The sequence below is a fragment of the Gallinula chloropus genome (assembly GCF_964237585.1).
Source record: "Gallinula chloropus genome assembly, chromosome: 4".
Classification (NCBI taxonomy): domain Eukaryota; kingdom Metazoa; phylum Chordata; class Aves; order Gruiformes; family Rallidae; genus Gallinula; species Gallinula chloropus.
Window position 1 is genome coordinate 34599353 of NC_140088.1, and position 21196 is coordinate 34620548.

General features: G+C 40.2%; 1 protein-coding gene across 1 annotated transcript in view; it reads right to left on the reverse strand.

Moving 5' to 3' along the window:
- The window catches only part of PHF21A (PHD finger protein 21A), a 127680-nt gene that overhangs the window by 67101 nt on the left and 39383 nt on the right, over positions 1–21196 (reverse strand). Inside the window, exons 4-5 of the mRNA XM_084263053.1 lie at positions 17726–17758; positions 15608–15673 (exon numbers count right to left, since the gene is read on the reverse strand). Coding sequence (XP_084119179.1) covers positions 15608–15673; positions 17726–17758 — 99 coding nt within the window. The remainder of the gene's footprint in view (positions 1–15607; positions 15674–17725; positions 17759–21196) is intronic.

Below are 21196 nucleotides of genomic sequence, written 5' to 3' on the forward strand. Positions count from 1 at the left end.
TATTACTGATTTCCCAGAGTCTGCATCTTGTCTGGTTTTAGGCTTGTGTGCATCTCTGGCTTAAGAGCACATGTCAGTCCTTTAACAGTTACCTCTGTGAGGTTATGTAGTTACTGAAGAGTTTTCAAATGCTTGAAATACTGAAGAACAGTTCTAAGTTATTGATGCCTATTATCTATTATGGTTTGCTCCTAAAGTAACGCCTCAAAAACCGACTAGGTGTTACCACACAATGGCAAGCCGTTTCTGTAGTCATCTGTTGGAACTGAACTACCCAGCTTTTGCAAGGTTTAGCTAGCATTCGGCATGACAGATTATGAAGCCACATGCTACCCCATCATTATTCTCTGTGTTTCTTGGAGGCTTTCTCTCTGCCTGCATACGCCTGCACCGAGCGTGTGTTCTTAGTCAATTCACACACATCACTGAACAGCAAGAGGACAAATCTAGGACCACAGCAGGGGGGTTAATTAACTGTACAAGGGACAGAGCTAGCTCTAGAGCTGTCCTTTACGTGTATACAGAGAATAAACAGAGCTGGCAGTCAAGGGAAAATGCAGTAAGTTTTGCACTCCTTACTTCCCTGTAAAAAGACACTAATTTAAAAAAAAAAAATGTTTAGCAGCAGCCCTAGACTAGACTTAAGAAAGATCTCAAACCAACACTGTAACACTCTTTCCAGGCTGGAGTAAGGTCTTGCAGATGGACAAATGAGAACATTTATCTCCTTGCAGCGCCTGCTCAGATCTACTGCAGTTACTAATGGCTGGATGCACAAGAGAAAGGTGCTGGTTGGTTGATTCCCCATTAAGAGTTAGCAGACAACACAGTCCCAAGCCCCATTTGCATACAGCACCACTCCTCTTGGCATTAGTGCCAGCAGAGCTGCAGCAGTGTTAATGCCCTGGAAGAGGTTCAGAAAGAGTCTTTTCAAAACATCTTCCTAAAATGCTGCAATGGAAGGAAGCTTCCAGCCCAGGAAAATAAATTGTCAAATATATGCGTGAACATATTATGACTGATGGCACATGGATCGAGTTCAGACAGGGTTACTAAGTAATACAAATGGGAAAACAACTGTTCTGCTTCTATTCAAATAACGTAAGTCCAGGCCACCAATGCCTTTTGGGAGAGTGGTATCACTTTTATTCATAAATACATACATGCTTTGAGCAGGAGGTTGGCCTGGACGACCCCTGGAGTTTCCTTACTATACCCCATCAAAACACCAACTGTGGTATCAGCCCTGAATGCACATTACAAAAATAAAACTTGCACTACATGCTCTTGAGAATACCTCATGCCCAAATTTCACCTCTTCCACCTCCCTGTGCCATAACAACCTTATTTCTTATCGCTGAGGCATAACTTGCTTCTGAGAAGCATCCTTTAGGAGTTTTGCTGTGTCTCCACAGCTATGTGCTCTTTGGGGGGTGGGGAAGGACATGACAAGCATAAGCTAGGATCAAAGGAGGTTTCCTATCTCCTCCATGTAAAAGAGCCCTACCTCCACCTACTGTCACTGAGTGTCTCAGAGTTTCTCACTCTTTAGACTGAGAGGATTGAGGGTGAGTGTAAGAGGAGAGATATCTCTTGGGGTTTCTTTTTTCATTTGGTTGGTTGTAGTAGCTTGGTGGGGGAGGAGGGAGGTTGCTTGGTTGTTTTTAAGCTCCATTATGTCAGCCTTTGTCATTTACAATTCCTTTCTGGCTGACCTGGCTGCTGGTTTGTCCAGAAACAACCTGACTGCATCAGCACAGTGAAAAAAATTACTGAACAGCATGTTTAAGTTTCACAAATGTCTTCCCTCTCAGACAACCTTACCCATCACCCCACTACCATACAATACAATTATGATGGAGGATGTGCAGGTGGGGGGTGGGGGTGTGGGGGTAGAAGAACAGAAAAATTAGAGGCTACCCATCTTGGAAAAAATTAAAAAAAAAAAACACCTTTTACAAGTACCTGCCCCAAGTGGTAAATTTTCATTTAATAATCTACACCTATGACCAGCTAAATGAGAATGTCTGTACTCTTACACTTTAGCATCCTTTGAGTTTCCTTAGCATTTTTTAAATAAGCTGTGTCTTAAGAGGAACTGCTACATACTCATCCAAACCACAAACAGGCCCTACAGCGTTAGGCTGCAGTTACCCTCTAGAAGTCTTGATTCCGAAAGTGACTTTGTGTAAGTCGTACCACTAACTTCTTGTTACAGACTCAGCTACACTTACACACACAAGCACAGAAAAGCTGTCTTCCTTAGTAGCTCAATTCCTAAATATATTTAAAGGCTGAAAAAACCCCAAAATAAACCAAAAGCCATCAAACAAAAGAATTTACTGGTTTTTATTTATGTTGAATCAACTCTGCAAAACTGAGAAGGAAATACTTGTTTCTATTCCCATTTGTGCATTAAAAAAAAACAACCCAACACTTCTCAACCAAGCTCCAAATACAGGACAGATTTCCACTGTAGTTACGCTTGTGTAAGAACAGAAAACAAAAGCAGCTGCTGAAAGTTCACATCCTTTTTGATAGAACTTAGGGTTTTTACATAATATAGGGATTTGTCATGATTAGACAGCAGGAGTGGAAACCCATGGTGGACTATTCCTTGGGTCTGATATTCTGTTGTCTAAATAGTTGTATTCAAAACCAGAGATTAAAACATAAACAAAGGATTTGGGGGGGAGGGGGGGAGTTTGGGCCCAGTGTACATGATCTATATGCAAGTCCTGAGTAGGACTTGCAACAGAAGTTCTCAGGCAGAATTTAGAAGTCCTGTCTCTGACCAATTCAGTTTGAAATTCGCTGAACAAAAAACATAGTTCCTTAGAATTCAGGTTGCTCTCTGCTGTCAAACAGCTTCCAAAATAACCTCCTCAGCTGCTCTTCCTATGTACAACTCAAGTTACCCAAATCCAGTTCTTCAGAGAACACTCAAGAACCGTTTTAGATCTCTTTTTGTGTTTCGTACTTCTTGTGTTAGGTTATACTGAAAATAGCATCAATGGTGACAAACAAAACACAGAGCTTTAGCAGAAACGTTCTGTGTGCAATAGAACAATCTCCATCCTCTATATTTAAGTCCCAGTCATTCTGGCCTACTGTTGTGTGTGCTGTGGCTGCTCCATGTGCAGGGCCGCTATGTGGATTAGCGACCGCAGCGGGACAAGGGCGGCGAGACGCGGCCTGCCTGCCTTCCTGCCAGGCAGGCCCTGCAGGTACATCTAACCTTAACCGCACCCCTGAAAAGGGAGATGAGCAAGCCACAGACTGGTGTCAAAGCTGTGGTGACACAGCTGCTTAGCCCAGGATAAATTCAGACAGCTGTCACACGGAAGTTGTTTCACCCTTCCTTTGTTTCAAGCCGTTCCTTTCTGCCACTTCCCTCGTGCCAACAGCACCATTCATTCAACAGCACACAAGCCAAGCGAGCAAGCTGGATCGTGATCAAAAACTAGCACGTCTCAGGGTTAGTCTGCAGCCAGACAACTTTTTGACTCTGGTTACTACACAGCAACACAAGCACTAATTCTGGCATACGAGAGCAGGAGTAAGCAGTTAGACCAGACAGGAAGGCAAGCAACCACTTTCACAGCAGCAATCTAATTTGCAGCTTAATCAAAGCGGCCAAATAATGACAGCCTACACAATCACAAGCTATGGGAGCTAAACCACTGGTTCTAGAGGACAATAAGGATGTGCGACCTGACTCTCCTCACTCCCCCACAGTGCTTCAGTAACTCCAGAAAACCACACCGCTAAGTGCTATCAGCCCAAACACAGGATGTTCTTAAACAGACAGTTCTTCAGCAACATGTTTATGGTCTTTCAAGGACCATTAGGAAAAGACAAAGAAAACAACAGTTTTTAAAAGGCATGTTTGAGGGTATTTTTGGTACAAGGTGAACATCTATTTTTAAAAAGCGGGTATTTCTTTAGTCTGAGTTACCAGAGGCCTGTTAAAGAAAGTACAAAACCATCTTAAAGAAATGCCTGGCTTTTAGAACAGGCACCACAGAGGGAGATAAACTCTCCCTATAAATTGTACACCTCACATCAGCCGATTAAATCATTTACTGAAGTGCCCTCAGGCCTACAAAACAAAAAATTTCAAAGCAACATGTATATTTTAAGACAGGCAAGGTAAGGGCATGCACGAGGGTGGTGGGACGGGAGGAAGATTACTTTTAAAGGTACTTTCTTACTACCTTGTTTCCTACAGAACTTAATTTGAGGCCTTACCAAAACAGTTTATATTTAAATATTAAATTACCTAAATTCTTGTAACAGGCAATTTTTATTTCTGATGACATTGCTTTTGATGCCTACTGTCCTTGTGGCTTTCCCAGCACACTGAAAGCACAGGCCTACCTTGGGGACGTTACACGGCTGCAAACCACCGCAGTGTATGCCAGGGTGAACAGGACATGCACGAGTCACACCAGCCTTTCAGGTGACGTATCTCACTCCTCTCTCTGCATTTCCTCCAGAAATGACAAGTGTGCTGCAAAAAGGGCTTCATCTCTAAGGACCAGAGATAGTCTGGGTAGGGATGAGGTAAACACGTGGCACAGTTGGGTACTTTTCCCTGAAAGTAGGTGTGAAGGCAGTAATGGACACTGGGAAACACCGAGCAAATTGACATTAGATGGGTAAACAGGACTGCAACTGCTCTGAAGAGTTTAAACTGCTTCTGGGTGCCACAGTTCTTATAATCCAAATGCAGGGACTAAAGGCAAGCTTCCCTCTTGGCATCAATAAACTTCTCATGCTGTGACTTCAATACAGGAGAGCGACAGATACAAACAGCACCTCCCCTCCTTCCCCAGCAAGGCGGACAACAGACCATGGAGAATGGGCCAAACTCCTAATAAGCCTTCAACCAGAAGTACACACACCCCACACCAAACACACCGATAAGAAAAAAATACACCAGTAATGCAACACCAACCTCAGCACAACCTCCTCCTCAGAAGTGGCTGCTAACAGGGTCCCAGGGCTGCTAACAGTGCTCACCAGCTGCCCTTGGGCCTCTGCAGTTCTGCCTTCCTCTTACTTTTGGTTGAGACACACTCCTGTCTTCATTCTGGTCCAAGGTGATTTCCTTCATCTTTCAAACTGAGGTGTCAGTAACAGTCACAGCTCTTAGAGGAAAGTTTTATCAAGTGAGTCCGAGGTCATTACAGAGCCTAGCATTTCTGCATCACCTCAGAATTTGACGCTGTTATTAGATACTGTAAGGAGAAAATTTATCTTGATAGAAGTTTACTCAGCTAATTTTCAAAATACCAGGTGGGGAAGAAGGGAGGATGGGCTCTGTTTTCACAGATTTACTGGCTATCCCAGCAGTCCAAGAAAGCACAGACGCTCCATCCTGTGGGTTATAGGAACAATTGTAATAGAAAAACAAAACAACAAAGTGCCACCCACCCCCATGCATGGTCAAATTTAAGTCCACAACCCGTTTCTCCCCTCATACGGATGTTTATGAGAAATTATGTGATCAACTACCCAGACCTTGCCTTTTCAAGCAAGAGACCTCAACTCAGGAGGCCTTAGAATATTTAATATGGTTCCAGACGTGTAACTAAACGCTGAGAAGCCCTGAGTACCCTAAGTGGTAAAATGAACTTTTTGTCTCAGCATTTTCTAGTCTTAATCAGCACATTGCATGAGCAGACCATTAATATTTTAAAGGCAAATAAAGGATGAAATGAAATTTTGGAGACATTTGACCCACTAAAATATTTTTGAAAGCTAAGGCTCAAAATGACTGTATGTGTGTCAGCTAAGTGGGCCTCCTGCTAACTGAGGAGAGGTCAAAAGGGAAGCAAACTATCCACTAAATGCCATAATTCACATACTGACTAAAAACACATTCCTAAATAGAGAAATTATATATACTTTGAAGGGTAGCAAAACAGCCACCATTCAAAGATATAAATAAGTGAACTACGATAAAGGAAAATGAGATTCTATCACCTGCAAGGCTTCAAATTATCAGTGATTTTCATTTAAGCAACTTCTGAATAACTTGGAGCTCACAAAGGTTATTCTGAGAAGGCATACATCAAGTTTAATTCCACGTAGCTAAATCCAAACAACGTAAAAACTCTTACGAAATGGTGAAATAGCTGCTTACATCACTTAATGCAGCAGAAAGACATAAGCAGGACAAAGAAACAGGAAAGCACAAGACTTGTTTGTTTACTGCTTGCCTTCTAGAAGTGCTACATAGGTCACTTAATGTGCACTGTACCCCAGCACCTGGGCTTTGAGAGCATGCCTGATTATCACAGAGGACGGACAAGCCATGTGCAGGACCTTGCGCTCTGCCTGCTGAACTTCATGCAGTTTGCACAGGCCCTCCTCTCAAGCTTGTCAAGGTCTGTTTGGACAGAACCCTTTCCACCCAGCGTGTCAACCGCACCCCGTTGCTTGGAGGAACACTCATCAAACCACCTTCCAAGTGTGCGATTCTTGCTTATCAGAGAAGACAAGATGTTGAAAAAGGTAGTTCTTGCATGGCAGAGAACTAAGTCTTGGACAGCCAGTAAGCCACTCTCTTTTGAAAAAAATGTAGAAATGGAAAATCATCTTCTGTGTCCGAGTTTCACACCAAGAACATAGTGCCTTCAGGCCATGCAGTTTTAATTGCCCAGCGGACAACTGTTAGGAGCTTACTGTTCTGGGCTGCTGTAAATCTGCTTGCCCCAGAACAGGATATTTCTTTCTTGAGCTACATGACAAAATTTAGAATGAGCTGGAAAATTCACAAACGTAGTTTTGTCCAAGTCGATCGCTGAAGCGTTTGTTATCAGCCCAAAGGTGTGTGTGGAGCTTTTGGCTCTAGAAGGCTGCTGACAATCAGGTACTTCCACAACACTCTAGGCTGGCCACAGCTCTAAAGGACAAAGCACTGCTCTGCAAAGGTGTCATACTGGAATGAAAATGAAGCAATTTATAAAGGAGAGTGCACAGATATGGAGCAAGACGCCACAGGCTTAAATACTGCCAAGCATTCAAATTTTCAGAAGTCTAAAATAAAAGGATAGCCACTTGCTGCTCAGCAGGACATCAGGCAGCTCTAAAGCACAGGTCTCAAAAATGCACATCACGTATTAAGAGTTCCTTTGTCATTTTTCTCTATTTTTAAAGGAAAAAAGTAAACAAGTTCTGCTTTCTACAAACAGCACAAACACCACCACTAAGGTTTTACGTCTTGGATAAGGCAAAAGCTGGTTCACTTCTCCTACATAAGGCAGCCTGGGTCCAACTGTTTACATACTAGTGTCTGTTTCTTATGGCACACCCGCTAACATTTTGCTGAGGAAATCTTAAGAAAGGTAAAAAAAAAAAATCACAACTACTTAATTGTTTTGAACTCACCTCATCTAACTTGAAAGGAGTTTATGGGACAAAGCAGAAAATGCTCGTAACAGCTCAAGGGCTTTCCCACTGCTGGCTTTCAAGAGTCTACTGCAAACAGACTCTTAGAATAGAACAAGAATACATTTCCATCAGACAAGTGTTGTAGCGAAAACACGTAATGAACTCACAGGAGCTAACTGAAGCCCAACCTTCCTACAAGCCTTCTGAGGGGTGGATCTTCGGAGAAGCAATGCAGAACTGCGCAAGTTAGTTCCTTGTCTGAATTGCCTCCTGGAACACACTCACTCGCCACCTCTTTATTGATCCCCACAGCAATTCAAACCATTTCAGTAAAATTTCCATCAGAATTTTCCACTCACCACTGCCTGAATCCACCTGTTACAGTACAATACGAGGGGGAAAGTTGAGAAACACACCTTAAACATCAATACCAGTTTTGACAGACTTCACATGGAGGAGGAAGTAAGAAAAGCTCAGAGAACAGTGGACATAATCAAAAACAAAAAACACATGAAAAAAACCCACATGCTATCTGGCCTCCACCATCCATCTTCCCTAACAGCGAAGTTCCCTGTCAGGTGTCTCTGCTGACTAGTTATGACAATGCAATTGCAGGGGAAAGTTCTCTAAAGAGATTACATGATTTCTGGAGTTTCTAAAAAGTGAGAACAAGTATTTTAAAAGTTAACCCAGAAACGAGTACAATACTGAAAGAAACTGCCTATATATATAATGCACACAAATAGTAGTTCACGTTCACCTGACCCACATTTGAAGAAAACCCTCTTAATTATCTCTATGGGCAGAAAACATACACCAGGTTGTAATTCCAAGGAACAAGGAACACCAATGTTTCCTGAGGATGACAACTGCATTCTCTCTCTACAACACTGTCAGTATAGAGGGGAAAAAAAAAAAAAAAAGAGCGCAGAAGTTCAGTGAAACCCCGTCAAGGGCATTCTTACCCTTTAATCTTCAAGGTTTGCTGTCTCTTTAAGCCCTTCAAGACCCAAGCCTATCACAGTATCCATAATAAAATGAGGGAAAAAACCTCCTAGTGACTAGATCAGCAAGGGCAGGTAACACTTACTGAAATAGAAAAGTCAAACCCTAAAATAAACTTTTACAGAAATTGTACATGCATTTGCCCCTCTCACGCTTCCTCAGCATGCCATCTGCTCTCTAAATCACTTCCAGAGAGGTATATCCCTTCCTATCTGTCCAGTGGCCATCACAGGGGACCCCCAGTCCACCTGTAAAGGCCAGTACCGTTAATAGAAACCAGTTCCAAACTGACACTACAGAAGCAATGTAAGACATGGAGTTCATCTCCGTCCCTCAGTGCAAGGAGCTGAACCAAGCGGTTCTACAACTCACTATGAGGATGTAACATGTAACCTCTATGTTGGAAAATACTACCTAATGCAGATTACTCCAGCCAAGTCTTGTTCTTGGCAAAGTACCATCAAACAAGATAACCTTTATCAATACATTTTCTTAGCCCACAGCTGTATTACACTCAGTAGCTCATAGCACAAAAAACTAAAAAAAAAAAAAATAATAACATCTCAGGAAGTAGCCTGATGTCCAATCAAGTAAGAGGCAGCAGGGAACAAACAGCAAAGACAAGTTTTTGCCTGTATTCCAAGCATTAGACATGCTTTCTCTCTTTCCTTCTAAAATTCAACACAATTTTCAGGAGAGCTGGAGACCAAACAATTCCAATGGGAACTGAAGATCCATAAGGCTCTAAAAAGCACATCCCTGGGATTTGATTCCCCTTCTGATACCGATAAAGCAGAATACTGGTTTTGTGGCTGTGAGGTTGTTCCACCGATTCATGCAGAACATTGGAGAACGGGCTATTTTCATCTGATTTCACTTATAAAAATTCATTAGTAGATTTAATCTCTTTTCACAGCCTCCGACTAAGATGCCTTTAAGGGTGCTATACAAAACATCCTATATACCGGTCATCACAATCTGATGTTTTGCCTGTCTTTCCTCCAAGCATAAAAAAGGGAGCAGTAGGCCTCAAAGTAACTGCTGATGTGTGAGGTTATCCAGCCACTCAAAACATGCAGGAGCACCTAGTAACTCACTCTCACCATCAGTAGGGGATCTTCAAGGAAATACTGCAGTTTAGCTGCCCATTTTCTATATACACTGTTGATTTTCAAGCAGAGCAGGCTATTTTGGAGTTATGCCCTGGCTTATATGAAGATGAAAGATGTATCCAACTAGGCTTTATTTAAAAAGTTCTCCAGCTGCATCCAAATCTGGCTTAAATACAACATGAACTCAAAAATTAAAAGTTGAGCCAGAAAATCAGTGCTAAAAGAAGGGTAGCAGGAGGCAGGCATGGAGGGGTTTACTTCTTTTTAATGATATCATGGGCACTTTAATTTCCAAAATTAAGTTACTCTGGTGCTAATGTCTATCAGATATGCAAAAATTGAGTTCGCAAACTAACAGCAAGAAGTCTAGGTGGACTTACATTAAGAGAAAAATGGAAAATCCAAGTTCAGATGCCAGAATGGGTTTAATCACGATTTAAACATTACAAAAGGTTTTGAGAAAGCTTAGCAATATTTCAATCATATGCAAATTATTATAATATCAGTTTTGCAAAAGAGTTTGGAGCAAAAGAGTCAGCAGGGAGAGATGCGTGCACTTTGCCTCTCCATAATCACCTGTACAACACTCAGAATTTGTCTCAGCCAGTATATCTTGAGAATATGGAAGATGATAACTTAATGAGAAGTCATTATATTCACATTTTCACACAATATTTGGATGCAAATTAAATAAATACCAAAGATTAAAATAGTACACTCCCGCAGATTTCTCAAACAAACATTCACCTTCTAAACAGGTGCTGTTCACACTGATCAGGGGGTTCAGAGGGTTTGACTGTTCACATGGTGGTAGAAGCTGCACAGCCAGGGCACCACAACCAATTTTTCTTGTCAAAAACATACTGGTCTATCTGGAGGTAAGGAGGAGTGACAACTTCAGACAGCCTAAGGAAGGAACCTAGAAACAGTCAATTACAGAAAGAGGCAGAACTAAGTGTATCACTACAGGGTTTCCTTATTAAGAACAAACTGTGGGAAGGTGCAATATTGTTTTTCATATATTTTAAGACTGCTTTATAAACAGCTGGCATAAATGGATGCTTGCAGATGCATGGAAATTAGCATATCTTTGTCATTCATGCCATTTACTTTAAAAAGATAGGTGTTTAGTAATACATACGGTTCCAGATAAACAACTGGAACTGAAATTAAGCACCACCTGCCTCAAGTTATTAGGTAGTACACGTTCATATGGCATATTTGCACACTTCCTCCATTACTGACAGCATAACTAGCATTTTAATATGCCCTTGATAGATCTTGGGGGAAGAGAGGGATTAGAAACTCCAGACAAAACTGGCAGGAGTGAGAAGTGAATGACTTCATTATTTATTTCTAGGTTTTGAGCTTTGAATTTCCCATGGCATTCATTAGATATACATGGTATACACACGTTCTTATGCAGACACATTTCAAAGAGTGCTTTTCTACCCGTTAGCTGCATCCCGTTTCCTTCCTGCTCTCCAGCTTTCTTATGCTTACTTTCACCAAAACAGAGTCTTTCATCTTTACAGAATATGATGGAGCATGTTTCAGGTACAATTTTCTGATAATGTGTTCAAAAAGCCTCCATAAAAATTCACCTTTACTGTGGATGACAAGTGTTCAAGAAGAACAGTCTCACAGGATGAATTTATGCACATTACCCATCTTTTCATTACTTAGTTATGGTACCTGTAATAAATACAGCAAGATTAATGCTTAAACCTATCCATGACAGTTTTTGAAGACTTAAGATAATCTTTCCTTTGTCAGTCTAAACTACATGTTTACATTTATTCAACTCTACAAAGACATGGTTAAATCACACTACCATTCATAAATCCCCACCCTCACCCCCCCCCAATTCCCATTACCTGCAAGGTTAAAAGGAGTTACTCTAAATCCTGTATGTTCAGGGTAAAACCTCAACTATCTTTATTTGCAGCAAACTTTAAATATAAGCAAAAGTCACTAGATTTGCCTATTCATAATCATACAGGTAAGCCCACTTTTATAGAGTGCATTTTTTCTAATGATATTCTACAGTTTCAACTGTTCCACAGTAAAGTATGTTCAACTTTTCTCCTATGAAAAACATAAGCATCCCTATGCTAGCAACTGTTTTGAGTACTTTTCCTGACAAGTATATACAGCTCTTCAGAAATCAAAGTAACAAAGGGATCCACTTCATTCTTTCCATGTCAAGAGCAAACGCATTAGAATACAAGTCTGGTTTTCACAAGACTCTTCTGAAAGATTCAATGAGTTTCATTGCAACCACAGGAAGAGACATTTTCATTTTATTTTCAAATCTAGGGGGAAGAGCCATGCAATTTCTATAGTACACGCTTCTCACCATCACCATTTTACCATAAGGTTGGTCAGAAGACTACTCCTGTAGTGGCTTTATTCCACATTTAAGGCAGAATGCTGCTCCAATTTTCCCAAGAAATTGTGATAAGGACAGATGTAGAAATTCTTCTGTATTTGACATGGCATTGCTAAAAAGCACGTTTGCTGCCCACTTATTTCTTTAGTCAAATAAATATGATCTCCTTCCTGTCACTGGGAAGAAGTACTGTTATGATACCTACTCAATCATGTATCTACAAGAACATATTATTTTTTAGTTAACTATGGAGGGAAAGAAGCAGGGTTACTTGAAGATCACATCCCTCCCGCTCCTTTATGTTAGCCCAGCCCTACCTCAGTCTTTCACTAGTGTCACAGCTCACAATCTCCACACCCCTCCTACCCAAAGTAAAAGAGTAAACTTCTCAGCAAATTAAACAGTTCATTCTTTATGGCTTGTTTTTTATTTTAAGGAGTGTATTCAACCCTGGCATGAGATGAGTGGTGACAGGTAATTGTGGGTAAAAGTCTACAAAACAGAATGCCAAAAGTGGAATACAAAGGGAAGGAAAACGACTAAAACTATTACCTTCCTTACACAGATGCAAAAACATAGTAAGAACCAGTGCTACACAGCAATAGAATTAATTCATATCTACAACACAAGCTTAGATTTTGCCATTAAAACTGTTTTGCAAAAAGTTACTCTTGACTTCTCCCTATTGAAGAGAGTGGTGGGTGAAGGAAGAAACCAATTTTAAAACAAATAATGCATTCAGGGTTTCCAAACAGCAGCACTCACGACTGAGGAACAAGACTGAAACCAAAGTCACCTTATTTTTCTAAACAGGGGACAATAAGCTAAACACAGTTTGGAAATCCATGATTAATAACATAAAAAGACTAGCAGAGTAAAATAATCATCTGAAGGATTCATGTTTTCCTTCCTTATTATCTTTTTTTCATCTTTTCAAGTTTTTCTTCTATAGGCTAAGGCAATCAGCATGCATTGCTGCATCATCTCTCAGGTGAAACAACTCAAAGCTTTTACTTTCACCTCTGGCATTTTCAAAAAATGAATGAATATACACTATACCTTATGCTCTAACAGGTTAACCCTGCATCAGCTAACAAATTTCTTGAGGTTTAAGCCTACACGCTGCACAGCCTACTTGCTTTCTTTTTGTACTTTGCCAGATCTCCTCAATTTCACAAACTTCTGAACAGAGCTGTCATCATTAATTCTCAGCAAGAAACCTAAGCCACTATGAATCACTGCAGCGACTGGCAGCAAGTGTCGGCACTACTCTCACAATGCTTCAGAAACGGAAAGAAGTCCTAAAGCAACTAAAAGCTTTTAGCTAACCTACCACTGACTTGGTTCTTGCACAAGTCTTCATGCAACTTCATTAAATAAAAGAGCAAGGGGGAAAAAAAAATACATTAGGCTGACATAATATTTCAGAAGCCAGAAATATTTCTGTGTTCTGCCTCTCTAACACCAGGGTCTCAGCTCTACACCACAGCAGCTGAGTAGGGACACCACACAGGCGCTGAAACTTTGGGTTTTCACAGTTCATTAAAAGCCTATCAAACACTGACAATTATGCCTCCCACAACTGCCCACAGCAGCGTTTATTCATCGGACATCAGATATCAAGACCACTTGGCTCCAGACTAGAGTATGGACAACACGTGTTGCACCCCTCAAGAAACACACTACATAATGTAAACCATTTATTTACTGTACAAACCCGCACGTTTCTCTGTGCTGTGTGAAAATTACACTGTTGGATAATATTGCCCCCATAAAACAATTGATAATAGTTATTTTTCCTGAAGAGAAATGAAAGTGAGAACAGAAGAGAGGCCTCTAAAAAAATGCCGCTCAGCTCCTGCATTGTTAAGCCACAGATGTCTGTACAACCGGTTCCTACAAATAAGAGGGAGCGAGCATTTCTCTGCATTGCAAAGTTGTGGGGTTTCCCCCCCACCCCCCAGAACTCCCGTTTACATTTGCATTTTAGCAGCCATACTACTGTAACACTGCTGTCATCTGGAGCACCAGCAGCTCTGTGGTCCAGTGGCAGATACAACAAAATATTTCAACTTTCAGCAGTCACCAAGAAGTTCACTGTTCTACTCATCATCAAAGCCTTAAAAATAAGGAGAAGAAAACTGGACCGTGATCTCATACCAATTGTATTTGCTATGTGGTGGAAGAGAAGTCAGAAACTTATTTTTCCAAGTCTTTTGGAAACAGCCCATGTTCATCCCATGAACAAGGGTGCTGTAGTACTTTGAGCTATAATTTTCAGCAGAAGAGATACAGCTGCATTTCTGGTGACAAGTAAATTAAAACATATGTTAGTACAGACCACTCTGTGACATAACTTTAAGGAGTTATGAATCCAAGTTACAGTAAGATATACTTCCTTCTTACCATCTCGCTGTCTGTCCCTGCTGCTGGTGTACTGGCAGTCAATATGACTTGCTTTGTGGCAGCAAGGCAAGCTAATTTTTAAATTACCACGGGCCTCCAGAGCTTACCAGAGAATTCTGAAGCAGCCTGCTGCGAGACATAGCCACATGCAGAGGCTCATGCTGCTTTTAGAGAATAAATCATCTTCAAGAGAGGAATGCCATCACATCAGCAAAACCTCAGTTTGTGTTGAATTAGTATTCTAATTAAAAATAATAAATTCTTTATTACATGTTCCTTCCTAAACTCACTGTTCCACTGCTAAAAGGTACCATAGTTTTTTAGTATGCAAAATTTCTAGGTAAACATTAATCACTGTCTGCCCATCCTCTTAGGAAAGGTAATTCTCAGAACAGAACACAGCAGATACTAACAGATGAAACGCAGGGATCTAGATGTGACATTAATGCACAATTATATTCTTACCTAAGCACACGTTCTAAAATGTTTCCCCAACAAAGATGTTATCCACTGACCTAACTGGGTTCCGTTACTGACACAGCAGCAATACAATTAAGGGACTTAAGTCAGTCCAGGGTTTTTGCAGGGAATTTTGCATACAAGGGGTTTGTGTGTGTTGCTGGTTTGTTTTTTTTTTTAAAAACAGAAGTGAGAACAAGTTCTGCAGATCTCAGTGTCACGTATTTTTCTTATAGTTACCTACACAATGCAGCTTCAAGTTCCACAATCTTTTTATTAACCATACATACAGTGTAATTATTACACATACTTCAGACCTGTCAGAGAAAATTCCTACCAAAGAGCAAGACAATTGTGGTGTAATTTATCATGATAAAAACACACAGATAATTTCAAATTGTCTATTAGGTATCCAGAACTGATATGAATTTAGTTGGTCTAGACATGAAGAAAGATTCCAGCACAGTCTGGTGCACATTTTGGGCCAACTAAGAAAAAAAAGTCTAAAGGTTTGTCTAAACCAGAATGGTTTGGTTACAGTAAGTGTCAAGAAAATAATCAAGGAAATGACAAAATTAAGTCATTTTCCCAGCTCCCTTCAGCAATTTTTCTTGTGTTGAAACTGATGTTTTATATGTAGTTCCCACTGATTTCACTGGTTGCTTGTTTGATAGGATGAGCGCTTTCTTTTGTTGAGAAATTGAATAAAAATCAAAAATGTCTGGCTGCCCACACTTATTTTTACACTTAAAAAATTTAGCAGCTCTCTTGGAAGCTGGGAAAATAGACATCTTTAGAACACGGTGTTAAAAATACATCTCTGTTTGCCTACCTGTTTCTCACTCAGAGCTGTGATTTTGGCTTGAAGTTCATGAAGCTGTTTCTTCAAATCAGCGTTCTGATTAGAAAGAAAAAATATCTGTGAGAAAGATATTCCATTTGTTAACATAGAATAGTAGCAGGAAGGGTTGTTTTTTTGTTTTTTGTTTTTCTTTTTTTTTTTTTTTTTGCATAAGGCACTACAAATACAGCACTTCTGGATGTACAGCCAATAAAATTCAAGAGGCTCAAAGCCTTACTTAAGTCACCGAGTGCAACAATAACCAAAGGACCTTTCTAGCACTCAGACAGCCCAGTTTGGAACGAAGATTTCATTAAAACATCCATTAGTGCCTACTGCATTATAAAGCACATTTGTACATTTCATCAAGCTTAAAAATTAAATGAGAATTGCTTGTTAATATGTAATACAATAGTATCATACTGTATACAGTAGCATGCTATATATATATTACCTAAAGTGTTCTCACCTATACTACTTGGGCAAAGACATTATTATACATTTGACTACGTAGAGAAAACATATCTATCAAATCTTAACTGACACATGTCAAACGAAGGCAAACATATCTAAGGCTTAATTTCCATGTAAGTTTATGCTTTAGACTGTATTTAAAGAGAATTACATTTTCCTTATCACACCATTCATATCAGCACTTTGCTTACAACAGCTCTTTCTTAAACTTAAGATTTGAAAGCCATAAGCATCATTATAAAGATGAAGTAAAAAAAAAAAAAAAGGAGGGGTTTACCATTACTTTCCTATTAAAAATAAAATAAATCTGTCCTCAGTTTAAAGCTTGCTCCCTTTTACAGAGCTTCACAAGCTTCCCTCCATTTCCTTCTTTCCACTTTTTTGTTCTCATTTATGTTGTAAACTCTTTACCCAAGACTACGCTGGCTTACTGTGCTACACAGAAACACTGAAACACAGGACTAACAGTTAAAGGAACTTAATGTTCAGGACAACTTCCTTATCTTTATAGTCCTCCATACAATTTTGAAATGCATTATTGTAGACAGTCTTCTCCAATATACATAGAATTCTATCAAAACCAGATATTGACCAGTCATCCTCACTTCTCCTAAATTCCACTTAATAATCTGGGATAAAAATACAGTGAAAGGCATTGGAAGCAGGAACTTGATTTACTCTTCCTGGCTCTGGGAACTTTGCATGGCTGCTTGCAGCATGACCTGGCTTTCAGTAGATACAAACTGAAAGCAAACTGCACACTTGCCCAGCAAGTAAAAGTAGCAGACCTTACCCAAATCCCATCAGAACAAGGGAGTTGTAGAAAGCAGGTTTTCTAATACCACCCTACTCTCTGCTCATCCCACCCACTCCACTGAGCTCAGAAAAAATATATGCTCAGAAAATGTCAGAGCATTTAGAATTGTATGGGGATGGAAGCACTTAATAGCAAGCCTCAAATGAGCTGTCTTTATACCCCCCCGGCAACATTTCAGACTGTTTAGAGAACTCTGCATAACTCCCCACTCAGCACACTGGAGTGTTTAATTGCTGTACAGGATAACCCAGTCTCCATACACAGTCAGTTGGAAAGGGATGTGCTCTGCTGTCTACTCAAGGAGTCTAGTTATCCAGCTTCAGTAGCTTTGAAACACCCCAAGGCCAAGTGCCTACTCTCTGAACACTATAGTGTTGAATTTGGATACCCAAGACAGGCAATCTGAACACAGCCTTAAACTACACTATTTGGACAAAATACCCTGTCTCTTCTGTTAGAAGTGTGAACCTTCTGCTACAAAAAAAAAAAATAATTTAGTAATGGCAGATTTTATAAAGAGCAACTTCTAGCAGAGTCAGAAACTTGCTGCACGTCTGAACTGTGCCAAAGCCTGCAAGATTCGCTTGACTTAAAATATTTTAAAATACAAGAAGCAGGAGGCTCCATAAAGGCAAAAGTTTTGGTTTTAAACTATTCAACAGTCATTGTTTAAAGACTTGTTCATAATAGTTTTCTTATAAGCACTGTGTTAGCAAGGAAGAACATGATCAAGAAATAGCTCAAATTCTGAAGCTTCACACACTGTTATTTCCTGCCTTTTTATGGGTAAATAATGCAATATAAAAATCAGTAGTTACCTGTGGATCTTGCTTCATTTGGGCAACCAATTTCTAGAAAGAAAAAAGATGCAATAATACAATTATGGGTCTTGTTGAACAATTTAAAATTCATCTTTTTTGAAGAACCTTTGTAATAGCAAAACATTCTGTTTATGGCATTTCAATAAAAAGGCCTGGAATCCAGTACTATATAATTTCCAAACTCTTTCTTATGAATATAGTAAAGCTAACACACTAAGCCACTACCTTTTGCTCTTTCTCCTAAACATCACTTGAACAAGTGATGCCTTTTAAGGACAATTTAAGCCAGCTGGGTAAGAATCTAATAGCTGTGTCTCCTCCAGAACTGCTGCCTTCTTTGCTCGCAGCCACAAGAAACACAAATCACAGATAACCGCTGCGGGCACAAAAGCTGTCTGTATATTCAAGAGCAGAACATTTCAAGTACTGAGGGTCTGCCCATGTGTTGATATGGCTGGTACCACATGGAAGACCCATGTTCAGAAGTATCTTTGCCACTTTTCTCCCTCAGAGAGAGATTGAGATCATTGTAGAAGAGATGCCCTCCACATCCAAGGGAAAGCAGACAGATGGTTACCATTCACTATTCTTCCTCCTTCGCTTCCTTCAGGCAGCTGCAGAAGAATGCTGTCTATTGCTAAGCAAGAAAAAAAGTTACCAAGCTGTCACCAAAGAAAACCAGAGCCCGGAATGAAGAGGCAATATAAACCAAAAATTCCCGATTTCCTTTTTGGCTATAGACACATTTATTTATCACATTGTCATGTCCCTTCTGCACACGCAAAAACAATAACATCTCTATTTTATTCTCCATTTGCTTATCAAAATCAGGAAAGGGAGTAAGAAACAGAAGGAGAAAGCAAGGAAATAAAAAAAAAAAAGCATGTTTCACTCCACCTGCATTGATATCGCTCAGAGAATTCAGGCTTTTTCAGTTATCTGTCTTTATAAGTTTATTTCATTTCTCAAACTAAACACAGTGTTAACCAGCGAAAAGCGTAACACCACAAAGATAATTCTGTGTCACACCACAGTTAACCTACTGCATTTTCTTTCCAGTCCTAGCCAATTGCTAGCAGCAGCACGAGCACAACGTCTATGCTGGACAAGCATAGAGTGTTACCTCATATCTTTTAGAAATTTATCTCTCTGATGTCTTCAAAGATTATGCCTTAGGTTTAATAGTTAGTTACTCACTTTTCCTCCATTGCTAGGCCTTAATTGCTTTTTAACTCAGGAAAACACCCAAGATTCTGTGACAGTAATTCCAAAGTTATGTTATGGGAGTCTTACATAAGTTATCTCCTTTTTCTCTTGAATCTGTCTCCTGATAATGGAAGCAAGAGGGGAAAAGATTACAGATAACCAGACCTGAGTCAAGAGGAATTGGAAGTTGGACATTATGATCCTTGTGTCCCTTCCAATTCAAGATACGCTATGATTCTACGATTGTTTCTCTATTCATCTTCTTCCTACACTTTTTCCACACTATATATTCTCCCATCAGTCATTGCTGCTTCAAACTGAAAGTCTTGTCATACACACATCACTCCAGTACTTGTTCACTATTGGCACCCTTCCCTGTATTCCTCCAGTTTGTCTCTATCAGCTGGAGACAAAGGTTAAACCACAACATGCAACAATCAAGTACTCTGTCCTATGAGAAGTCCTTCCTCCGTGCTAATAGCTGATTCACAGCCTGCTACTGCAGATGTGAAACGGGACTGTTTATCCAGAGTGCATCACCTGGCATTTATCTACACTGAATAGTCTTGTTTTGTCACGCCGCCATTCAGCGTCACGGGTGCCGAGGTGCTGTGTTACCCTCTTGCTTACACACCCAGCTTATTTTTCCTCGGTGCTTTCTGCCACATCAGAGTTTGACAAGCAACAAATCCGATGGTTTTTTTTATACAAAGCACTTGCACAGACTCAGTCATAAGACAGTCAGTGACTAAAGTGTTCAGAAAGTATTGCACACAACACAGTGTCTCACAATCTTAAGAAAAAAACTTCTCTGCACTGACCTCAATGCAAGCTGAATTTAAGAAATTTTAAATCCTAATGATTTTTTTTGATTTATGAAACAAGAGAAGTAAAAAGATGTTTTAGGTTCTTTTCGAGGAGTCATCCATGAAGCCCAACCCTTCTGTGACAATAGCTAAATATAACTCCTTTAACACCTCTTGTGATCAAAACTATGAAGAGCAGCCTGCTTCAAAATAACCTCCATTAAGTCAACACAGTAGCAGAATGAGCTACTTAGATTTGATGTATCAGGACAACCAATATAGCTTTGACACAGAAGATACCTGAATATCAGAGTCCTACTCTGAGATAGCAAGACCTGGTCAGACTTCATTTGTGGAGGATTCTTTGATCAACAAAACTAAAAGAAACAAAATAGCTTTTTTTCAAGTAACTAAACACCTCTTCTGGGTCCTTACTGGTAGTTCAAGATACACTGCATCAAAGCTTCACACACAGCTCTGGAGGTGAACTGGAACAGGCAGGAAACACGGAGCTGTTCCACAAACAAAAATAGAGTCACGCTGAGCATCACTTGCTACAGCTATGTAAGCAGTCCCAAGGACACGCTGCACTGGGAAGCAGACAGGCTTCACTCAAGGTGCAGGGCTGAGCCTGGCACGCTCAGACATCTGTGCCTGTGCACCACTCAGAGGGGACAACAAACCGCGACTGAGTGAGTGCCGGCAGGTTTGTTTGAAGGGGCCGCAGAAAAAGAAATACTGAAGAAAAAGATGAGAAATGAGACAACTGTCCACAAACCCCGAGCGCTGCCAAGAGAAGGGATATGTTGTATCTCTGAGGTACAAATTTCAGATACACACCACAGCTCAAGTACTTCATTTGAACATTATTTTTTATGCCAAACCCAGTTTAATTCCTGTCAGTGGCCGTTTGATGAGCTGGGCAGTAACCGCTTGTGCACAGCTCAGGAACAGTTTACTGACACACCCAACATGCTGCTGCAAGTGTTACTGGCCACTGTAAGCATTTAGACCTCTCTTAGCCTTAATTATGGGGACAGATTTTGAAGGGAAAAAAAGGACAACCTCGCGATATAATGGCTTGTTTTGTTTCACCAACTACAACCAAATGGAATTAAAGTTCATTTTGGTGTGGAGCTCATTTTTCATGCTAAAGCTAAGGCAAACAGGGCCAACACCCCACCCCACCCCCCCTTGTACTTGTTAAAATAAGCCTTTTTAGACATTTTACAGTCTTCATCCCTGTTCATCATCACCATTACGAAGTGATGTTAAAGATCATTACAAATTAACAGTCTTAAAACTTTTCATTGGCTTAGGTGTGTAGGGGAATAAAGATACACACAGGAGGTAATTGCTTTTATACAAACAGAAGCGTGACTAGCGTTCTGACCACCATACAGCAGGTGATACTGGAATACTTCCTGGCCTTAAACATTTTAATGCATCCAGCAAA